This window comes from Dama dama, chromosome 2 (genome assembly GCF_033118175.1).
Source record: "Dama dama isolate Ldn47 chromosome 2, ASM3311817v1, whole genome shotgun sequence".
NCBI classification, from domain to species: domain Eukaryota; kingdom Metazoa; phylum Chordata; class Mammalia; order Artiodactyla; family Cervidae; genus Dama; species Dama dama.
The window spans coordinates 7,192,874-7,215,389 of NC_083682.1; the positions used below are offsets into that span (position 1 = coordinate 7,192,874).

The 22,516-nt window shown below is 60.8% G+C and overlaps 2 protein-coding genes across 5 annotated transcripts in view; one reads left to right on the top strand and one right to left on the bottom strand.

Annotated features, from left to right (window-relative positions):
• On the top strand, positions 1–17,842 carry LTBP3 (latent transforming growth factor beta binding protein 3). Of its 2 annotated transcripts, XM_061163765.1 has the most exons (28): positions 1–729; positions 3,579–3,908; positions 4,067–4,269; positions 4,441–4,546; positions 4,742–4,834; positions 4,946–5,068; positions 5,567–5,725; positions 5,816–6,001; positions 6,550–6,566; positions 6,643–6,715; positions 6,894–6,983; positions 9,025–9,150; positions 9,235–9,366; positions 9,486–9,614; positions 9,853–9,975; positions 10,188–10,310; positions 12,848–12,970; positions 13,216–13,335; positions 14,508–14,636; positions 14,935–15,102; positions 15,285–15,368; positions 15,673–15,801; positions 15,899–16,036; positions 16,131–16,271; positions 16,417–16,578; positions 16,678–16,758; positions 16,840–16,971; positions 17,122–17,842. In XM_061163765.1, exons 1-28 carry the CDS (start codon positions 408–410, stop codon positions 17,271–17,273), a joined length of 3,894 nt encoding a protein of 1,297 aa, XP_061019748.1. In that variant the 5' UTR covers positions 1–407; the 3' UTR covers positions 17,274–17,842. The 2 variants fall into 2 exon arrangements, with proteins under 2 accessions (XP_061019748.1, XP_061019755.1); XM_061163772.1 differs by lacking the exon at positions 6,550–6,566 and having other exon boundaries at positions 530–729; positions 5,816–6,002; positions 6,642–6,715.
• The window catches only part of SCYL1 (SCY1 like pseudokinase 1), an 11,157-nt gene continuing 6,293 nt past the window's right edge, over positions 17,653–22,516 (bottom strand). For 2 of the 3 annotated variants that reach the window (XM_061163785.1, XM_061163803.1), the window contains 10 exons: positions 21,460–21,573; positions 20,875–21,030; positions 20,136–20,324; positions 19,940–20,015; positions 19,503–19,667; positions 19,220–19,362; positions 18,480–18,551; positions 18,180–18,392; positions 18,038–18,092; positions 17,653–17,912 (listed from right to left, as the gene is read on the bottom strand). In XM_061163785.1, the coding sequence (XP_061019768.1) occupies positions 17,788–17,912; positions 18,038–18,092; positions 18,180–18,392; positions 18,480–18,551; positions 19,220–19,362; positions 19,503–19,667; positions 19,940–20,015; positions 20,136–20,324; positions 20,875–21,030; positions 21,460–21,573 (1,308 nt within the window). In that variant the 3' untranslated portion in view covers positions 17,653–17,787. The remainder of the gene's footprint in view (positions 17,913–18,037; positions 18,093–18,179; positions 18,393–18,479; positions 18,552–19,219; positions 19,363–19,502; positions 19,668–19,939; positions 20,016–20,135; positions 20,325–20,874; positions 21,031–21,459; positions 21,574–22,516) is intronic. The other variant, XM_061163794.1, reaches the window with a different exon arrangement.

The following is a 22,516-nucleotide window of genomic DNA, read 5'->3' on the forward strand; positions in this document are numbered from 1 at the left end:
CCCTGCTTCCCGGCGGCCGCGGGAGCCCAGCCCGGCCGGGGGAGGCGCGGAGCGGGCCGGCCGCCCGGCCTTCCTCTCCCCTCGCTCCTCCTCTCCGCCTCAACTTGCTCCGGCCTCCTCGCTCCGGCCTCACGTTAGGGCCTCCGCAGGCCCCCGGCCCGGGCTCGTGGCTGGGCTCCTTCCCGGGGTGGTGGAAGTTTCTGGGCTCCCCGCGGTCCAGCCTCCATCTCTCTGCCTCTCACTGGGCCCGCGCCCGCGCCTGCAGTCCCCTCCCCGCGCGCTTCCTCCCATCCTGTCCCTCGCTGCCCTCTCTGAGCCTCTCCCGGGGCTCCCGGCTTGCTTATCCCCCTCGGGCGTCCGGACCATCGCCCCCGCCCGGGCGCGCCCCCCGGGTCCTGCGGCCCCGGATGCCCGGGCCCCGTGGGGCTGCTGGCGGCCTGGCCCCTGAGATGCGCGGGGCGGGGGCGGCGGGGCTGCTGGCGCTGCTGCTTCTGCTGCTGCTGGGCCCGGACGGCGGGGCCGAGGGGGGGCCGGCGGGCGAGAGGGGCGCTGGCGGGGGCGGGGCGCTGGCCCGCGAGCGCTTCAAGGTGGTCTTTGCGCCGGTGATCTGCAAACGGACCTGTCTCAAGGGCCAGTGTCGGGACAGTTGTCAGAAGGGCTCCAACATGACGCTCATCGGAGAGAACGGCCACAGCACCGACACGCTCACGGGCTCCGGCTTCCGCGTGGGTGAGGGCCGGGGGCGCGGGCGGGGGGCGCGGGGAAGGCCAGCTCCGGGAGCCCACGCAGGAGACATGGCTGCACAGGCCTTGTGACCCTGGCGACCGTGGGTTCAGAGAGCCCAGCCGGAGGGCCGCCGGCCCCAGGGGCTTCAGGGGGCTTGAGAGGCTGGAGTGCTGGGGCCGGAGTGGGGAGGGCTGCGTGGAAGCCTGAACTTCACAGCTTCGGCTTGGGGTTGAGGCCTAAGGTGTGGGGTCATGCTGGCGCCCTGGATGGCACAGGCTTCTAGGAAAGTGCTGGGTTCTGAGAGGGAGTCGAGGTCGACAGGCAGGGGCTTTTGCGGGGATGCAAGCTGATGCAGGTCTCAGAGAAGGGTTAAGTATTCCCCCTAGAAACAGACTCTCTGGAAGAAACAGGAAAAGTCTTTAAAAAATGTCTCAAGTAGGGCCTGCCAGCGGTAGACACCTGCATTCCCTGGGAGGAGGAGCCAGGCTCAGGCTGGGAGTGAGGGAATTAGTTACTGGCGAGGTCTTAGAGGGGAGGGGCATTGAGGCCTAACAAGTGGGGAGCAGGCCTGGTGGCAGGGGCTGGCTTGGGTCCTCGGTCTCTCCTTTTCCTGATGCCCCATCTGTGCTTCCCCCAGAAGCTCTGAACAGTTCCGCCTCAGAGTCTCCCCTCAACCCCCCAACCCCTGAAAACTCCCCCGTTCTACCTGGAGCCCACCCCTCTCCCAACATCCCTCTTCAAAGGGCCAGGCCTGTGGCTCAGCGCTCCTCCTCCAGGGCCCTGTGGGCCAGGCTGGGGGAGGTGTCCCAGCAGTAATTACCCTCCCGGACAGGGTAATTAGGCCAGGCCCAGGATGGCACCAGCCAAACAGCCCCTCTTACACACTCCGATACTCACATAGCCACTACAGATCTGAGGCACCCCACAGATGCGGTTCACGGTTCTCATAAGATGTGTGTGTGGGTCTGTGTGTGCACGCGTGCTTGCACATGCATACATGCAGGGGTATGCTCGGGCTTTGGGCTGGCACACGGGGCTCAAGCACAGGTTTCTTTGTGTTATCTTGGGTGCATGTCTGCAGTGACTATGGGAGTGTTTATGTAAGCCTGTGTTGGTGTCAGAATCAGTCTGTGCATGTGTGTGTGTGATGAGATGACTATGCATGTGAGTGTCCCTGGGCCCAGCCTCCCAAGCCCCCTGGCCATCCTGCCCAGGCTGCTGTCTCCATCCGTGCTGCCCACATCCCTCAGGCTCGGTGCCCAGGCCACAGTGGGCGGGTGTCACTGGGAGGTCACCCTCACCGCTGTGGGTGACTCACTGGGAGGCAGGAAGGAGAGAATCCTGCCTCCCCTAGCCCAGGACACACCCCTTCTGCCCTGAGAGTCTGGCCCCCAGAGGCCGGGCAGGATGGGCTGGGCTGGGCTGGGCTGCTCGTAGCCAGGCCCCGGTGACCTTGCATATGGGCCGTCCCTCCAAGGCCCTCCAGGTGTCCAGGGGGCAGCACCCCCACCTCCCCATCCTGGGAAGTGAGGGCAGTCCTGGGGGAGGGGCCGGAGAGGGGCTGGGCTTGGTGCAGAGCGCAGGTCCCCAAGGCTGGATTTCAGATGTGAGTGTGTGACAGACAGACAGACATCCCATCAGCTCCCTGATTCACTCCTTCATTCATTCCCCCAGCACCTCCTCTGGCACTCAGCTGAGGCAGAGGGTGGGTGGGATGTGAGGAAAGGCTCTCCTCCTGGGGGAGGGGCTGGAAGGATATGATGTGAATATGCACAGATGGGGACTAGGCTCTGAGTGGGCAGAAATGGCATGGGTCAAGGCAGGGAAGCAAAAGACGTGGCATGCTTGTAGGAAATAGGAGATGAGTCCTGGAGCGTAGGATGCATATGGAAAGAGCAGACGGGATGGGCCGAAAGAAGGTTCCTTCTGGGCCACGGAGAGCAGGCAGGGAAGCTAGTTGGGAGCAGGGCTGTGGCTGTGCCGGAACTTTGCCTGAGGCAAGTTTCTCTGGGGGTGCTTGGGATGTGGACAGGCAGGGGAGGGGCAGGGGGCATGGGGAGGAGGGAAGATGGATTATGAGACATTACAGAGGCCGGAACTGGAGCCTCAGAGCTCAGTTATGAATGACTGGGCAGGCAGGGATCCCAGTGGTGGTTCAAGGCCAAGAAGAGGTGGGGAGGCAGAATGCTGCTTTCTGACAGGGTCCCCTGGGTGGAGTTGCTTAAGAGAGGTCCCAGGGAGGCACAGCTCAAGTTGGCAGCAGTGAGGTGCGGGCCCTGGGATGGCTGAACAGAGAAAGGGAGAGCCCAGAGAGGGCTGAGTCAGGGAAAGGATTGAGGGGCAAGGGGAAGGAAGCACCAGATAGAGACTGAATGTCCAGGAAAGGCCCAAGGGGAGGGAAAGGCTAGTCCACCACCATCATCATCAGCTGCTACTGCTTATTAAATGCCCTCTGTGTACTAGGCAGTGTGCAGAGTTTTGGACAGGCCTTGCTTCATTTAATAGATGGGACTGCCCTACAGAGGAGGACACTGAGGCCTGGGAGGCCTCTGAAGTGACAGACCACTGAAGTCTGTCACTCAGGGTCACACAGCTGGCACAGGGTCTCCTAGCTAGGATGTAAGTTCAAGATGCCAGTGGCCCCTAGGGTATAAGGATGTTGGGGGACCTAGAGGGTAGCGTGTGTGTGTGTTTGATGTGTTACTAAGGCCAGCTTCCCAGGGAGAACAGAACCAGTGGGTGGCTTGGAAGTAGGGAGGAGGGGAGGGAAGAGACAGGATGTGGGTGAGAGACTGGGTCTGGACACTGGCCACAGGGGTCTGCCTGGGCCCTGACCCACCTCTCCTCCCCAGTGGTGTGCCCCCTGCCCTGTATGAACGGCGGCCAGTGCTCCTCGCGAAACCAGTGCCTGTGTCCCCCGGACTTCACGGGTCGCTTCTGCCAGGTGCCGGCTGGAGGAGCTGGCGGAGGCGCTGGCGGCTCAGGCCCTGGGCTTGGCCGGGCCGGGGCCCTGTCCACGGGCGCGCTGCCGCCCCTGGCTCCAGAGGGCGAGTCTGTGGCCAGCAAGCACGCCATGTACGCGGTCCAGGTGATCGCCGATCCGCCAGGGCCCGGGGAGGGGCCCCCTGCCCAGCATGCGACCTTCCTGGTGCCCCTCGGGCCAGGACAGATCTCAGCGGAAGGTACCAGGCAATGGGCAGACCCCGGGAGGCCGAGGTGGGCGGGCACTGGAGGGGGTGGGCAGGACCCGGGCGGGGGCCAGCCCTGGAGGAGCTCCTCGCCGCCACCTGCCACCCGGCGCTGTGGGGCAGCCCTGAAGCTGCCGTGCCCCGCCCCCCAGTGCAGGCCCCGCCCCCTGTGGTGAACGTGCGCGTCCACCACCCGCCCGAGGCCTCGGTCCAAGTGCACCGCATCGAAGGGCCCAACGCCGAGGGCCCTGCCCCCTCCCAGCACCTGCTGCCGCACCCCAAGCCCCCTCATCCCCGGCCACCCACCCAGAAGCCCCTGGGCCGCTGCTTCCAGGACACGCTGCCCAAGCAGCCTGTGAGTGAACCCACAGACGCCGCTCGGGGCCTCCCTGTTCCAGTCCACCGGGTTTGCTCAAAACTGGGTGGGTCCTGCAGGTTGAGTCGGGGGAGGAGGGAAAGGGCCCGAGGAGGGAGGCCAGGTGGGGGCTGGGCAGCCTGTGACCCCTGTCCACGCTCCTCTCCCTAGTGTGGCAGCAACCCCCTCCCGGGCCTCACCAAGCAGGAAGACTGCTGCGGGAGCATCGGCACCGCTTGGGGCCAGAGCAAGTGCCACAAGTGCCCCCAGCTGCAGTGTGAGTGCCCTGGCTCGGTGAGATCTCTGCCCCTCCCCACGGGGCACACCCTCCCCCAGCCCCTCCCAGCCCTGCAGCCTGAGCCTCTCACTTCCCATCCGGTTCCCCGCAGTAACCCACTCCCCTCCTCAGTGCCGTCCCGTCCCTCTCTGCAGCCCCCGAGTCCTCTCCTGCCATGCTGTCCTCTCTCCACAGACACAGGGGTGCAGAAGCCAGGGCCTGTTCGTGGGGAGGTGGGCGCTGACTGCCCCCAGGGCTACAAGAGGCTCAACAGCACGCACTGCCAGGGTACGGGCCAGTTGTCACTTGAGGGGGGGGGGGCGGGTAGAACCATGAGGTTTCTGGAGCAGGTCGCTGTCACCCAGCCTGGAGGGCCCAAACTCTCACTTGTTACCGCAGACATCAACGAGTGCGCGATGCCAGGCATGTGTCGCCATGGCGACTGCCTCAACAACCCTGGCTCCTATCGCTGTGTCTGCCCACCTGGCCATAGCTTGGGCCCCTCCCGCACACAGTGCATTGGTGAGACTCGGGGGTCCTTGGAGGTCATGAAGCACGGGTGGGAGGGTAAGGCTCCAAACAGTAAGGATCAGAGGTCACGGAGGTCAGAGTGGGGTCAAGAGTTGACTGCTGGAGGAGCAAGACCTAGAGCAGATGGGGTCAGGGATCAGTGGGTTCAGGGAATTGCATGAGATCTGGAGTAACAGGTCACATAGCGTCATGGGTTATGAGGAGGCAGAGTCATATGAGACCAGGGGCTTAATGAGTGGGAGGGATAAAGTCTAGAACAGCTAGAATCAGGGATCAATGGGTTCAGTGGTCACAGAAGTTTCAAGTATTACAATGAGATCAGAATAATACAGGTTTCAGGGATCAAATGAATTCAGGGTCATGTGGGGTCAGGGACCACACGAGAATCAAGGCCTCCTGTGCCAGAGAGGTGAGGTCTGGAGCAGCTGGGAAGAGGGACGTGGGCAGCATTCAGGCCCAGATGCCCATGCCCATCACTGGCCCCTGCAGCGGACAAGCCAGAGGAGAAGAGCCTGTGTTTCCGCCTGGTGAGCCCTGAACACCAGTGCCAGCACCCCCTGACCACACGTCTCACCCGCCAACTCTGCTGCTGCAGCGTCGGCAAGGCCTGGGGTGCCAGGTGCCAGCGCTGCCCGGCTGATGGCACTGGTGAGCCAGAGGCCTTTGGGGCCGGGGGGCTGTCTGTGAGCCTGCCTCTCCAGGAAGGGCTCACTTGCCTGCCCCTTGCTCTGGCCACAGCTGCCTTCAAGGAGATCTGCCCAGCTGGGAAGGGGTACCACATCCTCACCTCCCACCAGACGCTCACCATTCAGGGCGAAAGTGACTTTTCCCTTTTCCTGCACCCCGACGGGCCACCCAAGCCCCAGCAGCTGCCTGAGAGCCCCAGCCGGGCACCACCACCTGAGGACACAGAGGAAGAGAGAGGTCTGGCCCGATCCCTCCTGTTTCCTGACAGTTGCAGAACCCCTAGGTCTGACACCTTGACCCTTGACCCACAGTTAGGACCTGAGTCTAACCTCTAACTCCTAATCCCAGACTAGCATTGACCCCTGGAACTGACACTCTGACCCCTAACCAGTGTTGTAACTAAGCCCAGGATGTCACCCCTGATCCATGGGATTTGATCATTTATTGCCCTCCAGGTTCAATCCTCTGAAACCAGCACACCTTTGATTTCCAGATCAGGGCACTAATGCAGCTCAAATGCTGCCTCTAGATCTGACCCTCTGACCCCTGACCCAGGGATTTGACCCTTGCTATAACCTCCCAAGCTGAGGACCTTGTCTAGCCATCGCTTCACTGACTTGTGATGAAAACATCCCCAGACATCAGGATCTAACCCTTGATGCTTGACCCAGAGACATGGTCGTTGAACTCTTAGGGACTCTGACCACACATGCCCAACTGCCAATCCCAGACTTGACTCCCTTCTCCCAGCCCAACACTTAATGCCCCATCTTCTTCCCTTGTAGGGGTGAGCACAGACTCAGTGAGTATGAGAACCCAGGTGGGAGGGGCAGGGAGGCCAAGGAGACACAGAGGGTTCATGCTGCTGTCGCCCGCAGCCAGTGATTGAAGAGCAGTCAGCGCAGCAGAGCCACCCGACTGTCACCGTATCTCCTGCCCGGCCCTACCCGGGTGAGCTGGGCTCTGTAGGCACCAGTCCTCAAGGGCTGTCACTGTCGGGGAAGTTCACAGCTTAGGCACCAGGGGGCGGTGCAGCTGGGTGTGAAGTTGCCGGCTCGGTGACCTGCGGGGAGAGGGGCGGCTCTCTCAGCCTCCTCACCCGCTAATAGTCGTCTGCTGCTGCCCGCAGAGCTGATCTCCTGGCCCCCGCCGCCCCAGTTCCTGCCCGACTTGCCCCCGTCCCGCAGTGCGGTGGAAATCGCCCCTACTCAAGTCACAGGTAAGACCCTCCCACCTAGGTCACGCCCCAGGTAAGCCACGCCTCCAACTTAGGGTTTCTCCTCCTTCACCCCTCCAGTCCTTCCGGAGGGCTAACACCGTCAAGGGCTTACTGTGTGCCCGACCCTGGGCTGGGGGCTGGGGAAGCCTCGGGGTGCAGCACTCTGAGACGCCACTCTGCCCTCAACTGATGCGAGTGGTGGTGGTCAGGCCAGTCTGAAGGCATTTACAGTCAATGAATATTTATGGAGCACCTACTGTGTGCAGGCACTGTTTAAGTGCTGGGGACATAATAGTAAACAAAACAGACAAAAATTCCCGGTCCTTGTGGAGTAGACAGCAAACAGATCAATGAGTCCAAATCTAGTGTGTCTCATAAAGTGAAAGTGAAGTCGCTCAGTCGTGTCAGACTCTTTGTGGCCCCGTGGACTGTAGCCTACCAAGCTCCTCCCTCCATGGGATTCTCCAGGCAAGAGTACTGGAGTGGGTTGCCGTTTCCTTCTCCTGGGGATCTTCCCAACTCAGGGATCGAACCAGGGTCTCCCGCATTCCAGTCAGACACTTTAACCTCTGAGCCACAGTATGTCTCATAAGGGTTATGCAAAAGTAAATCAGAGAAGAAGGAAGAAAGTCTGGGTATTGTGATCATGTGTAGAATGGCGATGAGAGAAGGCTTTCTGAACAGAGCTTTTAAGAGTGTTAGAAATTAACGATGAAATGTGGGAAAGAAATGGGCTAGCAGGTTGGGGAAAAGGACATTCCGGTCTGGGCAGAAGTTTGGGCAAAGGCATGGAAACATGAAACCTTGGTTTCATGGAGAAGAGAGACACCACACACAGATCAGTGTTTCTGAACTAGGAGAGGGCCAGCTCAGGGAGCTTTAAGAGGCTTGGATTTGATCCCAAAGGCTGTGGGAAGTGTCTGCATGGTTTGGGGCATCATAATAATTGCTAGCTATGGCTGAACCGTTGCCCTGGGCCAGGCACTGACTGGAGAGTTTTACATACTAAATACCATTTACTTTCCTTGTACTCTGTGAAGTGGGCACGGTTAGCCTCACTTTCCAGATGAGAAAACTGAGGCTAAGAGAGGTTCAGTAGCTGATCCCAGGTCACACAGTTGAGCCGGATTCAAGCCCATGGCTGTTTGGACTCCAGCTGCAAGGAAGCCACCAACCCGATTGAAAACTGGAGCCTAGATAAGCTCCTGGTGGAAGGTGGCAGCCCAGGAAATCTGCCCAGGCTGGGATCACCCAGTGACAGCCTGGGGGCTGTGGGAATGTGGAGAAAGAGGCACTTGGGGAGACTTATCAGAGGACGGGGTGTTAAGGAGCCTAGGGAGAGGCACTCTAAGCAGAGAGAACAGCCTGCAAGAGCCCACTGGCCAGGTGTGTTTGGGAGGGAGTGGAGTTCAACCTGAGGCCAGGGCTGCCTATGGCTTCCTGGGGCAGGGCTCAGGGGAGGGGGCCCTAGGAGAAAGAGGTGGGAGGCAGGGAGTACTGTGAATCCTAGGAAAGAAGGTAAGGAGGCTTCCTGGGTCTGATCACCTGTGTCAGCCAGGGTTCCCAGGAAACCAGCTCCTGCCTGCCTTGGGAGGGGGAGAAAAACTTCTGGAATGGGGGGGGGGGGGGGCGGGGCCGGCAGGTCCCTAAGGCAAGGGGTGTTGGTTCGCTGGTCTAGAGGATATTGGTGTGACTGAGGCTGCAGGGTTTGAGATGTTGAGGTGACTGGAGTCAGAGTATAGTAAGTGGGGAGAGAAGTATGAAGGGTCCTGGACTGGGGAGATGGGGATGCCGGGGACCTGGGATCATGGTTTGGGGCTACTTGGGGTTGTGATGTCGCGGTATTTGTGATGGAGGTGTAGGGAATCCTAGGATGAGGGGGTAATGGCTGTACAGAGATCTGAAATCAGTGCGACCAGGCTCAGGTATCGGCGTCGAAAGTGATGGAGTGTCCAGTTCTTCCCTGGGAACGTGGCAGAAAGCTAATGCTCCCTTCCTGCCCGCTCTGACCTGCCGTCCTTCCTCCGGGCGCCCCCCTCAGAGACGGACGAGTGCCGACTGAACCAGAACATCTGTGGCCACGGAGAGTGCGTCCCGGGGCCCTCGGACTATTCCTGCCATTGCAATCCCGGCTACCGGTCGCATCCGCAGCACCGCTACTGCGTGGGTGAGCGTGGCGAGGGGGTGGCGCGGGGGCGGCCCTGGCTCCGGACCGTCCTCTGACATCTCCCCACCCGCGCGCTCTTCTCAGACGTGAACGAGTGCGAGGCAGAGCCGTGCGGCGCCGGGCGGGGCATCTGCATGAACACCGGAGGTTCCTACAACTGCCATTGCAATCGCGGCTACCGCCTGCACGTCGGCGCCGGGGGGCGCTCGTGTGTGGGTGAGCACGGAGTGGCCGGGGGCGGGCCCGGGGCTCGGCAGAGCCGGGGAGCTCTCCTCATTGCGTGTCATCCCCTCCGCCACTTTGCACTCCCCTCGCGCCCCCTTCCTCCCGCTTAGACCTGAACGAGTGCGCCAAGCCCCACCTGTGCGGCGACGGCGGCTTCTGCATCAACTTTCCGGGACACTACAAGTGCAACTGCTACCCCGGCTACCGGCTCAAAGCCTCCCGACCTCCCGTGTGCGAAGGTGGGGAAGACCCATCCGGACCGGCGCGGGTCCTCAGTGGTGCCTCGGCCTGGGGTGGGGGCGGAGGGCCTCACTCCCGTCTCTGCCCAGCCCTGGGCCTCTCGGAGGTTTCGGTCTGGAACCCAGAGGGCCCGCTTCCCCTGGTCAATCCGTGACAGAGGGAGGCCCTGCCGAGGCCCCTGAGCATCTGGCCGGCAACGTTGTCCCCAAACAAGTCTTCTTCCTCCCTCCTGCGCAGACATCGACGAGTGCCGAGACCCTAGCACCTGCCCGGATAGCAAATGCGAGAACAAACCTGGGAGCTTCAAGTGCATTGCCTGTCTGCCCGGCTACCGCAGCCAGGGGGGCGGGGCCTGCCGCGGTGCGCGCGGGGCTGGGGTCCGGGTGGGGGCGGGGCCCTTCGGGAGTTGCCCCGGTGATGGGGCTGGGCTATTTCGGGAGTTTCGGTTCCAGAACCCGGCTTTCCCCGCGTAGGGGCGGGGGAACCCCCCCATCCTGGAAGGAGGGTCTCCCATCCCCTCACAGGACCTCGTCCAGTGGGGCCGGGTCCGAGGCAAGCCTTCTCCGCCGCAGATGTGAACGAGTGCGCCGAGGGCAACCCCTGCTCTCCAGGCTGGTGCGATAACCTTCCGGGTTCCTTCCGCTGCACGTGCGCCCAAGGCTATGCGCCGGCGCCAGACGGCCGCAGTTGCCTGGGTGAGCTACGGCCCTCCCCGCCCTGCCTCCCGCCACCTACTCGAGAGTCGAGGTTGGGGACCGGGTCACCCCATCTGTCGGACGGGAGACAGTTAATTCACGGACACCTTCCCTTCACTGACCCACTCACTTTCTCCGCAACCTGGCGGAGGAGGGGGCTGCGGAATTTCTAGGTAGGAAGGATCTTAGTAGGCAAGGCTTGAAGCTGCGTTTGCAAAGCACAGTTACTTGAATACGGAGTGGAAGAGATATAAAAGAAAGGGGGTGTCAGTAGTCCCCTCCCTCCCCTCCGACAATAATGTTTCTTATGCATCAGGAGATGGACTGAGGGATGGGAGTCAGAGAAACTGGAGAACCGTAGACACCGACTGTAGAGCGCAGGACTGTTGGCCTCAGTGGAGTCTGGGTGTTTCTGGGAAACCTCAGGGGGACTGGGAGAAGGCGAGGCCTGAGTTGTCTTAAAGGATCAACAGGAGTTAGCCAAGCAAAGATAAGAGAGAGGGAAGAGCGTGCCAGGCTCTGTGAACACCAGCACAGAGTGTCTAAGGAAAGTAAGGTGTAAGTAGCGGGTGGGGTCGAGGCTGGCTGGTGAGGGGCAGGCCCCCACCGCCTGAAGGGCCCACTTAAGCCCTGCCCAGGAGGTTGAACTTCACCCTGAAGTTATTAGGAGGTACCTGAAGCATTTTAAGGGGAAGAATGACAACATTTGCTATTTGTTCCAGAAAGTTCCCTGATGCCCATTGTGGAGAGGGACTGGAGGTCTGGTGGAGACTCAGGACAGAGACAGTGGCAGATGTGATAATAGTGGCCTCAAAGATGGTCATGAGACTATGTGATATTAGAGAAATATTAAAACAACTTATCTGGGCTTGTTAACTGGATGTCAAGGTGAAGGAGAGAGAGAAGTAAAGGGTCTCCAGGTTTCTAGTTTGGGTGACTCATTGGGTGCTGCTCACTGGGATAGGGTCCCTGGGGGTGAGGCGTGTTTGAGAAGGAAGACATTAAGTTTCACATTGGACAGTTGAGTGTGTGGTTCCTGTGGGTCTCTCAGAGGGTGATGCCCACAGAAGGCAGGCGGTATAGATTGGAAGCCTTGGGCCAGACACACCCACTTGCGACTGTGGGCTGTGGAGCCTTGGGGTGCATGTTAGGGGGAGCTGTGGAGCCTCCAGGTGCACATTAGAGGGCGCTGTGGAGCCCTGGGGTGCACACTAGGGGGCGCTGTGGAGCCCTGGGGTGCAGTCAAGGAGGCTGAGTCCCGTGAGGGGAGCATTGTGGACACTGCCAGGTCGGCAGAAGGCAGGGGATAGGAGCGGGAGATGGGGGAGCAGGGGTCATGGGGGGCCCAGGGAGCACTAGCTGAGAAGCTGGGGAGGGCAGGCATCGAGGGCAGAGGAGGATGCGCTAAATGCAGTAGAGAGGTCCTTGTAACTAAGAACTCACCGGGGAGACGAGAAGGAGGCCTTGGCAGGGTCAGGCCAGAAGACGGAGGCAGCAGGTGAGGAAGAGTGAGTGGGGTGGAGGCTGTGGGCTGAGGAGAACGGCAAAGTTTGGACCTGCTGAAGGGCACGGGGGCTCCCTAGGCCTCCCTCGTGTCAAGGCCTGAGAGGAGGAGGAGAGGGCGGTGCGGCCACGCCGAGGATCTGGCCCAGCTGGAGGCCACCTGGAGTGGAGCGGCCGCTGGTGCTCCGGGTGGTGGCCGGCCTCAGCCCCACTCAGCACCCGGCACCCTGAGAAGCAGGCTAGGGCTCTGACTTTGCCAGAGCGGAGAGGAAGCAGGAGAGGTGTTCAGGGGCCCTTGGGGAGAGGAGGCGGAGGAGCGGACCGGAGACCAGCATCGGAGGCAGTGGAAAGGGAGCGGGCGTGGGGATGGCGGGGGCAGCTCCCAGCCGCTCGTACTGAGAGCGAGTGGCTGGCGTTGAAGTGGAGGTCGCGGACACTGAGGGAGGGAGGACTGTTGGATCGGAGGCTGGGCCTGGTTGGCCAGGTGGATGTTGAAAATGCCCAGGATGGAGAGGAAAGGAGAGGGAAAGGGAGAAGCGCTAGGAAGGTGGGTGCTGATGGCAACAGAGAGGTGGGAGGCTGGTGTGGGGTTCAGGTGTCCTTCAGGAAGTGCGTGGTTTGGAAGGAGTCTGGGGTGTGGGCGACTACCAACTCCCACCAGAAAGGACTGCACAGAAGCGTGCCGCACAAGCGGAAGAAATTATTCCAGGAAAACGAAGATATAGGGGAGCTTACTTACAGAGGGGAGGGGAAGGGCGAGAGCAGCGGATGGGGAGGACTGTTTGGTGAGAATGGACGAGGCATGGGAGGCCTGAGCTCTTTGGAGCCAGAGATGGCCCAGGGTTCCTGCCCGCACCTGGCCCGGTGATTAGGGCATGGTGTGCCACACAGGGGTGGGGTGAGGGGCCCATGCTTGTCCCCAGCTCCACCTGCCTCAGCTCTGGTGCTCCAGGACGTGGGCAGGAGTGGGAAGAGGGGAGCAGAGACCCAGGACCACCCCATCCTAGCCCTCTGATGGCCCCTGTGCCCCACAGACGTGGACGAGTGTGAGGCTGGGGACGTGTGCGACAACGGCATCTGTGCCAACACGCCAGGCTCCTTCCAGTGTCAGTGCCTCTCTGGCTACCATCTGTCAAGGGACCGGAGCCGCTGCGAGGGTGAGGGGAGGCCTCAAGCTGGGGGGCTGGCCTGTTCCTCCCTGTCCCAGACCTTCACTGCACAGGCCCCAACCCCAGGAGCTACCTGTGAACAAGGCTACCACTCCCATGGCCAGCCCCGATCCAGATCCAAGATGGGCCATGGTGGGTGGGCCTTAGCCAGGGCTCTTCGGAAGCCTTGGCAGTCTTAGGTCGTGTGAGTGGGCTTTATCCCTGAGATTCTCCACCCCTTTGATTCTCTACAGACATCAATGAGTGTGACTTCCCTGCAGCCTGCATTGGGGGTGATTGCATCAACACCAATGGCTCCTATCGATGTCTCTGTCCCCAGGGGCATCGGCTGGTAGGCGGCCGGAAATGCCAAGGTATGGGGGGATTGGCTGAGAACTCCCAAGGAGCAATGGCAGTAAGCAGTCATCTCCTAGACACACTGTTGATCTGTCTTTGCATCCATCCATCCATCCACTCATTCATCCTACTCTTTCACAGAAAATAATAATAACAGTAATAATGACAGTAATTAGATGATGCTTATTACTATATGCCAACTCACCCCTCAATGCATTTATCCAACAAGAGTTTACTGAGCACCTAATATTTGCCAGGTTCTATGCTACATGCTATGGCACCCCACTCCAGTACTCTTACCTGGAAAATCCCATGGACGGAGGAGCCTGGTAGGCTGCAGTCCATGGGGTTGCTAAGAGTCGGACACAACTGAGAGACTTCACTTTCACTTTTCACTTTCATGCATTGGAGAAGGAGATGGCAACCCACTCCAGTGTTCTTGCCTGGAGAATCCCAGGGACGGGGGAGCCTGGTGGGCTGCCGTCTATGGGGTTGCACAGAGTCGGACTCGACTGAAGAGACTTAGCAGCAGTAGCAGCATGCTATATGCTAGATACTGAGCAGTAACCCAGGGCTCCTTGCTAGGAAGACAGTCTCCCCTAGCACGGAGCCATGGGTAAATTGATTCTTACAATTCAGAGCACTCAGTGCCAAAAGAGGTCTGGGCTAGTGATTAATTACAACAGAGAAGTGACAGTTGTATTGGAACTTGAACTATAAACAGGCTTCCCTAAAGCATAAGTAGATTCCCTAAGCAGAGAAAAGCAAAGGATGATATTTACCAGGCCCAAAGAAGAGTATTTGCAAAGCACAGAGATCTGGAAGCAGAGCTAGTTGTGTTTTTAGGGTGAGTAGATACCTGTGGCCTAGACATAGAGCTGAGGGTGTTAGTGGTTTAGAGCAAAGGGTAATGAGACAAAGATACTGGGAGACTAAACTGAAAGTCCCAGATGCTGAGCTGAGAGCCAGGGCTTCATTCTGTTAGGGTTTTTGAAGAACAATGCACTGAATGTGTACACATCTACCCACATGCACAGACCTACACGAGTGGCTTTCCTGTTGTGTGTGCTTTGAAGTCAAAGTGGAAATTCAGGTTCTCGGCTTGTGTGAGGCCCTTGAGGCCCACCCCCAGGGAGAGAGGGTCTGGTTTCCCTCTGAGTGATTCTTTCTGCTCTTCTCCTCCTTGAAGACATAGATGAGTGCAGCCAGGACCCAGGCCTGTGCCTTCCCCATGGGGTCTGTGAGAACCTGCAGGGCTCCTACGTTTGCATCTGTGATGAGGGCTTCACACCCACCCAGGACCAACACGGCTGTGAGGGTGAGTGCCCTCTCGGCTCCCTCCTCAATCTAGATACTGCAGTTGGGGCTCAGAGTTGTACCTGGTCCCACCCTCCGGAATATGAGGAACAGGAAGAAATTTCTTTTGCCTGGGAGAGCCCAGCGGGACCAGCTCTGTCAGGCAGCCCCTGAATGCCACACTGAGGGTGGAGCTTGGCTTTCATGTGGCAGTTACGGGGAGCCAGGCCATGGGGGGGCACAGAGGGAAGAGGTTGGTGGGCAGTGTGGACAGGCAAAGACATGGTGCCGGGCCCTGAGCTGCTCTCCCCTCCCCTCAGAGGTGGAGCAGCCCCACCACAAGAAGGAGTGCTACCTTAACTTCGATGACACCGTGTTCTGTGACAGTGTTCTGGCCACCAATGTCACCCAGCAGGAGTGCTGCTGCTCGCTGGGGGCTGGCTGGGGAGACCATTGTGAGATCTACCCCTGCCCAGTCTACAGCTCAGGTCAGGAGCCTGGCGGGCCTTTCCCCTTTCCTGAACCTCAGTTTCTTCATTTGGGACCGGATTGGGGAAGAGGGCCCCTTCCTGAGTTGGTGGGAAATGAGGTGAGAGCTCCGGCCCTAGGGCCAGCACGCACGTGCTCAATCCTGCTCCTTTCCGTCCCCACGGCCACTGTCTTCCCGTAGCTGAGTTCCACAGCCTCTGCCCAGACGGGAAGGGCTATACCCAGGACAACAACATTGTCAACTATGGCATCCCAGCCCACCGTGGTAAGCCCCAACATGGCTCCGCCCACCTGGCTCGCCCCGCTCCGCCCTCTGGTTTGGACCGCCCCGATCCCTCCAGTGCTTGCTAGTCAATTGCGGGTACTGGTGTAAGGCCCGCCCACTCTCTCACCGACTGTCCCGCCCCTCTGCCAAGCCCCGCCCCACCACCTTAAGTAGGACTTGGGAAAAGGCCATAGCAGACTTTTCCGCCCTTCCACGGTAAGCGCCACCCCCACGTCCTCTGCTACGGGGCCTTAGAGGCCCGGCAGGTAGAGGGTGCGGGCGCCCACGGCTTGTCGCTCTGCAGACATCGATGAATGCATATTGTTTGGGGCGGAGATCTGCAAGGAGGGCAAGTGCGTGAACACGCAGCCCGGCTACGAGTGCTATTGCCAGCACGGCTTCTACTACGACTCGAACCTGCTGGAATGCGTGGGTGAGTGCAGCTGCCCCCGTGGGAAAGCAGCCAGGAGACAAGCACAACCACCCGACTCCAGGCCGGGTCCTACCACTCGCGCTTTTCCTCCCCTCAGACGTGGACGAGTGTTTGGACGAGTCTAATTGCCGGAACGGAGTGTGTGAGAACACGCGCGGTGGCTACCGCTGTGCCTGCACTCCCCCAGCCGAGTACAGCCCGGTGCAGCGCCAATGTCTGAGCCCAGAAGAGATGGGTGAGGCCCGGGTCGGCCCTCTGGGGAAAGAGGAGGGAAGCTAGCCGAGCCAAGCTGTGACTTCCACCCCCACCCATCCACTTGCTGCCCGCAGACGTGGACGAGTGCCAGGACCCCACAGCCTGCCGCCCTGGCCGCTGCGTCAACCTGCCCGGCTCCTACCGCTGCGAGTGCCGCCCGCCCTGGGTACCTGGACCCTCAGGCCGCGACTGCCAGCGCCCCGAGAGCCCGGCCGGTGAGGGCGAGGGTCATCTTGGGCTCTCCAGAGCCCTGTGTGCCGCGTGGAGGCCCGGGGCCGCCGTTCCCACGAGGGTAGATTGGAGCGGGGGAGGGCGGTCCCTGCTTTGGGCTCCTCCCTGACGCCGGGTCCTCCTCCGCAGAGCGTGCCCCGGAGCGGCGGGACGTGTGTTGGGGCCAGCGCGGAGACGACGGCATGTGTGCAGGCCCCCTGGCCGGGCCCGCCCTCACCTTCGATGACTGCTGCTGTCGCCAGGGTCGAGGCTGGGGAGCCCAGTGCCGTCCGTGCCCGCCGCGCGGCGCTGGTGAGCATGCCCGAGAGGGGTTGGCCGGGAGGGAGTTTGGGGGCGGGAGCCGAGGGGAATCAAGGCCATTGACTGCTGACCGCCCCCTGCCCCTCTCAGGGTCCCAATGCCCGACGTCGCAGAGTGAAAGTAATTCTTTCTGGGACACGAGCCCCCTGCTGCTAGGGAAGCCCGCCAGAGGTGAGTATAGCTGGAGGGACAGGCGGGTCCGCGGCCATCGCCGGGGGCAGTGTTGACGTCTCATTCTCTCCGCCCGCGCAGAAGAGGACAGCTCGGAGGAGGATTCGGACGAGTGTCGCTGCGTGAGCGGCCGCTGTGTGCCGCGGCCGGGCGGCGCAGTGTGCGAGTGTCCCGGCGGCTTCCAGCTGGACGCGTCCCGCGCGCGCTGCGTCGGTGAGCCGCGCCGAGGGGGCGGGGCCAGAGGGCAAGTGGGCGGGGCAGGGCGGGGTCGGGCCCTGCAGAAGCCCGGCTCGGACCAGAAACCAACGGGTAGCACAGCTCTGGCGCCCTCGTGAAGTCCTCACTTGTCACCCTCACTTCCAGACATCGATGAGTGCCGAGAGCTGAACCAGCGCGGCTTACTATGCAAGACTGAGCGCTGCGTGAACACGAGCGGTTCCTACCGCTGCGTCTGCAAAGCTGGCTTCGCGCGCAGCCGCACGCATGGAGCCTGCGTGCCCCAGCGCCGCCGCTGACACCACCCTCCGCCTGGACCTTCGCAATCACCGAGGGGTTTCCGCCCAACACTTGGGGCGAGCTCGGCTTCTCGCTGTTGCCCCGACATGGGGCTCGGACCCAGGGACCCTTCGGGCCCGTAGACCCCTTCCCCGCGCCCCATGTTCCAAGGGCGCCCCTGCCGGTTCCGCCTGGCTCACAGGCAGACGTTGGGTGTCTCTGGCGCTGCCGGCCTTCCTTCCAGAGGGCATTTCCCAGAAACTGATAAATCAGATCGTTTCTCTTACTCTTGGTTTTCGAAGTAAATTGATGTTCATGTCCATGATGGGCGCAGACTCCAAAGGGCAGCGCCAGACTCCAGCCTCCTTGGAGGCGCTGGACTGAGCCCAGCACAACAGGTGTGAAATAGAATTTATTGTGGCTCTGATTATGTACATGTGAGATGTGCCTGGCCAGGCTGACCAGGCTCGCATGGTTTGTACAATAAATACATCTGTGGGGCCTCCGAGGCTGGGAAGGGCCCACACTCGAGGTTCAGTCCAGCTTCCGGGTTCCCAGCTTCATGGGGCCCTTGGCTGCCTTTTTCTCAGCGCGTTTTGCCTCCATCTCCCGCCTTCGCTCCTCGCGCTTCTTCCGGGCTAGCTCTGCCTTCGCCTGTCCTGGGAACAAGAAGGGGACGGCTGAAGGTGTCAGGACAACCTGGGTCTCAGCTTCCCTTCCCATGCCTGCCCTGGTGGAGGGTAGGCCCAGGCCATCAGCCGACTGGCTGGGGAGAAACACTTACGGCTCTCAGTCTCCAGGCCTTCCCAGTTGTCATCACCCCATGAGTCTGGCCTTGACTGAAAAGGGAGGTGTGGGCTGCAGTGGAGGCCTACTCAGCTGAGGACCCCAGGTCTGCACCCTCCCACTGGACAGGCACCAAGTACCTGCGCCCCAGCCTCCCGATGCACTGACAGGGCAGCAAAAGGGTCGCCTTTGTCACTAGGCTCCGGTCCACCCCAGTTATACTCGCTGGCCAGCCGTGTGCCCTCAGGGGGTGGCTCTGGGGGGCTTGGCTCCTGCCAGTCTTGCTCCCACGAGCCCTCGGCTTCCCAGCTGCTCCAGTCTGACTCCTGGGATCTGTGGCCAGGGTTGCTAGCCTGCAGAAGGAGACAGTGCTAGAGAAGGGGAGGGAGGAGCAGGGGCCAGCCCGCCCCCCATACACACCCTCTGTCCCACCAGCTCACCTGCCCAGGCCGGCTGGCTTGGTTCCCAGTCCTCCAGTCATCGCGCTGAGCCAACACAGATTCAGCCTCCTGCTGCAGGGTGGGGAGGAAAGCACGACCATAGAGCCCTCTTGCTCCACCCGAAAGGCCAAGGAAGCCCCCCAGTCTCTGCCCAGCTAGCTGTGGGCTCCACCCTTTCTTCTTTTGTCTTCCATCTCATTTTCTCCTCAGACCTGTGTCCCATCAATAAACTGAACACGCTGAACCAGGCCTGTTGTCACTCCTCTGTGAGGTGGGGAATGAGATCCTGAGTTCCACACCCCTGCCTGTGGCCTCAGGGGCAGAGACTGCTGGTGACTGGAGCTCTGCCCGCATTCCCTTTAGGACAGCCCCACTCTGGCCTCAGCCCATCCTGAGCCCACCCTCAGGGAGGACAGGTTGGTTGTAGGCCTGGGGGTAACCTCTCTCTGCTAACCACAGGGCAAGGTGAGCCCCAGAACAGCCATAGGAGGGATGGGGAGGGGAGCAAGGAAAAGAAGTGGGCAGACCCAACCACCACGACCTTGGCCTCTCATTTCTAGAGCTGTGATGGGGCTCAGCTGTCGGCTCTGACCCACAATGGCTGCTCCGTGACTCCTGCTTAGGATACTTGCAGATGAAGACAGATCTGACTCCAGCCAAGCCCACGTGAGCTCCCTGAATGGCAGTCTGTGACCTTGAAGCTGGGTCCCCCTGAGGGAGTTCTCCTCAGCCCCACTCACCTCCAGGCTGCCCCAGTCTTCATCATCCCATCTGTCTGCAGCACTGCTGTCCTCTTCGGTGTCCTTGCTCTCCTCTTGTGTCTCCCATTGGCCTGAGGTCGTAGGCACGGCAGGGACAGGGGTGGGAGCCGGGGCAGGAAGTCCTGGGGAGCAGAGGCTCGCTGAGTTCCCGCCCACTGAGCCCCAGGAAGGTCTCAGCCCAGGGCAGAGGTTGCTGGGGCTGGGGGCGTCCCCATCAGCATCCGGGGGGGAACTCCAAGCCCTCTCAGTCCAGAACTCTCACCCTCAGGTGCAGGTCTCTGGGGGACATTGGTCTCAGCCGGGGCAGCTGTGGGATGTGCCCGGATCAGCTTAGAGGTGAGCGAGGAGACCCCCGTCACGGCCCAGCCTGCCCAGCTGGCTGCGGCTCCTCCCATCCCGGGGCTGGAGGCTGCGTGGACATCCTTCTCTGGGCAGGGACAGGAAAGACAGGTACAGACACCTCAGGCCTCCATGGGGAGGGTGATAGGAAGGCACCAACAGAAACAGAGCAGCCTAGAGTGGGCGCCGTCCTTCCCCAGGCCTGCACTCTCCCAACTGTGAAATGGGAGGTGGGAAGGGTGCTCTACAGTCTGTCCCCTGGGGCTCTTCAGACGCTCCAGTGAGGCAGACGGGGGCCACAACAGGCCACAGTCAAGAAAGTGGCAAGAGGAACAGGGAACACGAGCGTGGGCCACTCACCCACTTCGGCCAGCTGTGTGGGGTCCTCTGACACAGACTCCAGTTTGGACAGGAAGCTTCGAATGGCCTTGAAGGCCTGTGGGGCAGCAAGGGGCAGAGCTGGGGCCTCCGAGGTTCCTGTGAGCCTGCCAGGCCAGCTGGGGCCCAGGTACCCCCAGAGACCCAGCCCCAGGGCCCAGCCCCAGCGACACCTCACCTGGTCTCGCACAGATTTCTCAGGATCCACGGTGAGGCCGCAGAGCACAGGCAGGATCTTGTGGGCGCAGTCGTTCATCGAGTAGAGGTTGTGGGTGGCGGCGAAGCCCAAAACACCCGCGACCCGGGACGGTGCAAATGGGTCCTTTGTGGCCCGGCTAAAGGCGGAGGTGAGGACCCTGTGTCTGGTCTGGGGCAGGAAGAGGGCTCCTGAGTATAGGGTCCATCCTGGGGCCCAGAACTGCCACAACAGAGGCCAACCACAGGGCCTCCAGAGTCTAACAAGTGTGAGTTAAACACTAACGACAACCCTGGATCTTGGCTTGTCGTTCCAGATCACCGGCCCATGGCTCAAAGTGACAGGGGCCAGAAGAAGCTGCCCCGGCGCTGGGCCACGCCTCCCTTCCTGCCTGCCCTGCTGACCCATTCAATCATTCCTGCTAAGTGCCTGGAGGCTGCAGTGTCTGCATTCACAGACCCTGGCTGAAGGGAGGGGATGTGAGCCCGAGGGATGCAAGCCCGAGGGGGTGAGCAGACCTAGGATCTGTTCTAGGAACCACCTACCGGCTGTGTGACCTGGCACAACTTGCTCTGTCCCTCAGACATGGGGACTGGAGCACCCAGGGCCGGGGTCTGTGTGTGTGTGTGGGGGGGTGACAGCCCCCACACCAGGGGACCTGGCCCTGGGGGCTGTGGCTGTGACGCTGACAGAACTCCTGCCACGTGTGCGGGGCACTCACACTGGCACTGAGGTAGGAGCCGATCTTGCCCAGGCACACCGTGGTGTTGCAGCGGATGGGGCCCTGCTCGTCCTTGGCCTGCAGCCGCGCAAAGTGCTTCATCAACTCCACGTTGAGGTTGGTCTCATTCAGCTTTGGGGCCAGGAGCAGCATGGACTGCAGGGCAGGAGACAGCAAAAGTGTGGGCCGGAGCGGGCAGGGTGCCACACATGGGGGCGGCCTTTTGGGAGGGCACCAGTGACCCTGGGTGCTGAGGAGACCCGCCAGAGCCCTCCCCAACCTGGTCCTGGGCCTCACCCAGAAGGCTTCGGAAGGGGAACCCCTGTTTGCACTCCTGTCTCCGTGAATGTCTGTTGAACTCAGGACTGTGTCTGTTGAACTCAGGACTATTGGCCATGCCCACCCTCTTCCCCCCACCACCTGCAGTGCTATACCCACAGCCAGGACCCACATGCAGAACAGTGCCTGCCCCTCCAATACCCTGCTTGACCCACAGACCAAAACCAAGGCCTCTGTGTCCTCTGATGAGCCCCCTCTGAGCCTTAGAAAACCAGGGGTGGCCCCTCTGGGCATGCCCACACCCACCTTGACCGTCTGCTCCCGGATGGCAGGGTTGGTGTCCAGGAAACCGTGCACAACGTGGGGAAAGATCTGGGTGTTGACTGTTGGCTCATCAAGGTACTGGATGAACTGCTCCATCTGCGGCCCGGTTGGGGCATGAGAACACAGTGAGGCCTTCCACCCCTCACCAGAGCCAGGGGACCACCCTTTGCATGGTTTCTCTACCCAGCAGGCACTGGCTGGCCAGGGAGTCTCCTGAACCCCGCACTGTGCCTCTGGTCTCAGGCTCAAATGGAATGGAGAGGGTGCTGGGGGCGAGGGAGGGGGCTGAGAAGAGCCAGGGACTGGGTGCCGGAGAGCTGAGCCTCTGGTCCTGCTCATCAGGTGGAATGGTCATACCCCATCTTGGAACCTCCCGACCTTTTCTATAAAAAGGGTATAACCACGGTCTAGAGGAGTGCTGGGGAGGCTGGTGTGTCTGGAGTTGGAGAAGGACTGATGATACCTGGATACCTAGTGCACCAGTGGCCCCCCATCTCCAATCCCATCAACCCTGTCTGATGCTCCCAACTGCCCAGGGGTTGGCAAGAGAGACGCTATCCCCCTTCAAGAGGAAATCAACCCTGAATATTCATTGGAAGGACTGATCCTGAAGCTCCAATACTTTGGCCACCTAATGTGAAGCGCCGACTCACTGGAAAAGACCCTGATGCTGGGAAAGATTGAGGGCAGGAGGAAAAGTGGGTGGCAGAGAATGAGATGGTTGGATGGCATCACTGACTCAATGGACATGAGTTTGAACAAACTCTGTGAGATAGTGAAGAACAGGGAAGTCTGGCATGCCGCAGTCCATAGGGTCACAGAGCTGGATGTGACTTAGTGACTAAACAACAGAACAACAGGCTCAACCTGGGAGACTGGGCGGCACAGGGAGAAATGTTTGAGCCATGCAGCCTGGGTGGGGGGAGTTCCCTAGGCTTCCAATGAGCCCGGTAAGTATCTTGACTTCCTGAGAGCATAGCCTCTGCTCCCTCACCTTTGTGTATGTTTCGAGGAGGGGTTTCTGGGGTCCCCATGCAGC

Excerpts from the sequence above, each read along its gene's own strand:
- LTBP3 (XM_061163765.1), top strand. The coding sequence starts at position 408 with ATGCCCGGGCCCCGTGGGGCTGCTGGCGGCCTGGCCCCTGAGATGCGC. Across the intron at positions 5,069-5,566 it reads CTCCCGCACACAGTGCATTG|CGGACAAGCCAGAGGAGAAG; the intron begins GTGAGACTCGGG and ends TGGCCCCTGCAG. Across the intron at positions 13,336-14,507 it reads AGGCGGCCGGAAATGCCAAG|ACATAGATGAGTGCAGCCAG; the intron begins GTATGGGGGGAT and ends TCCTCCTTGAAG.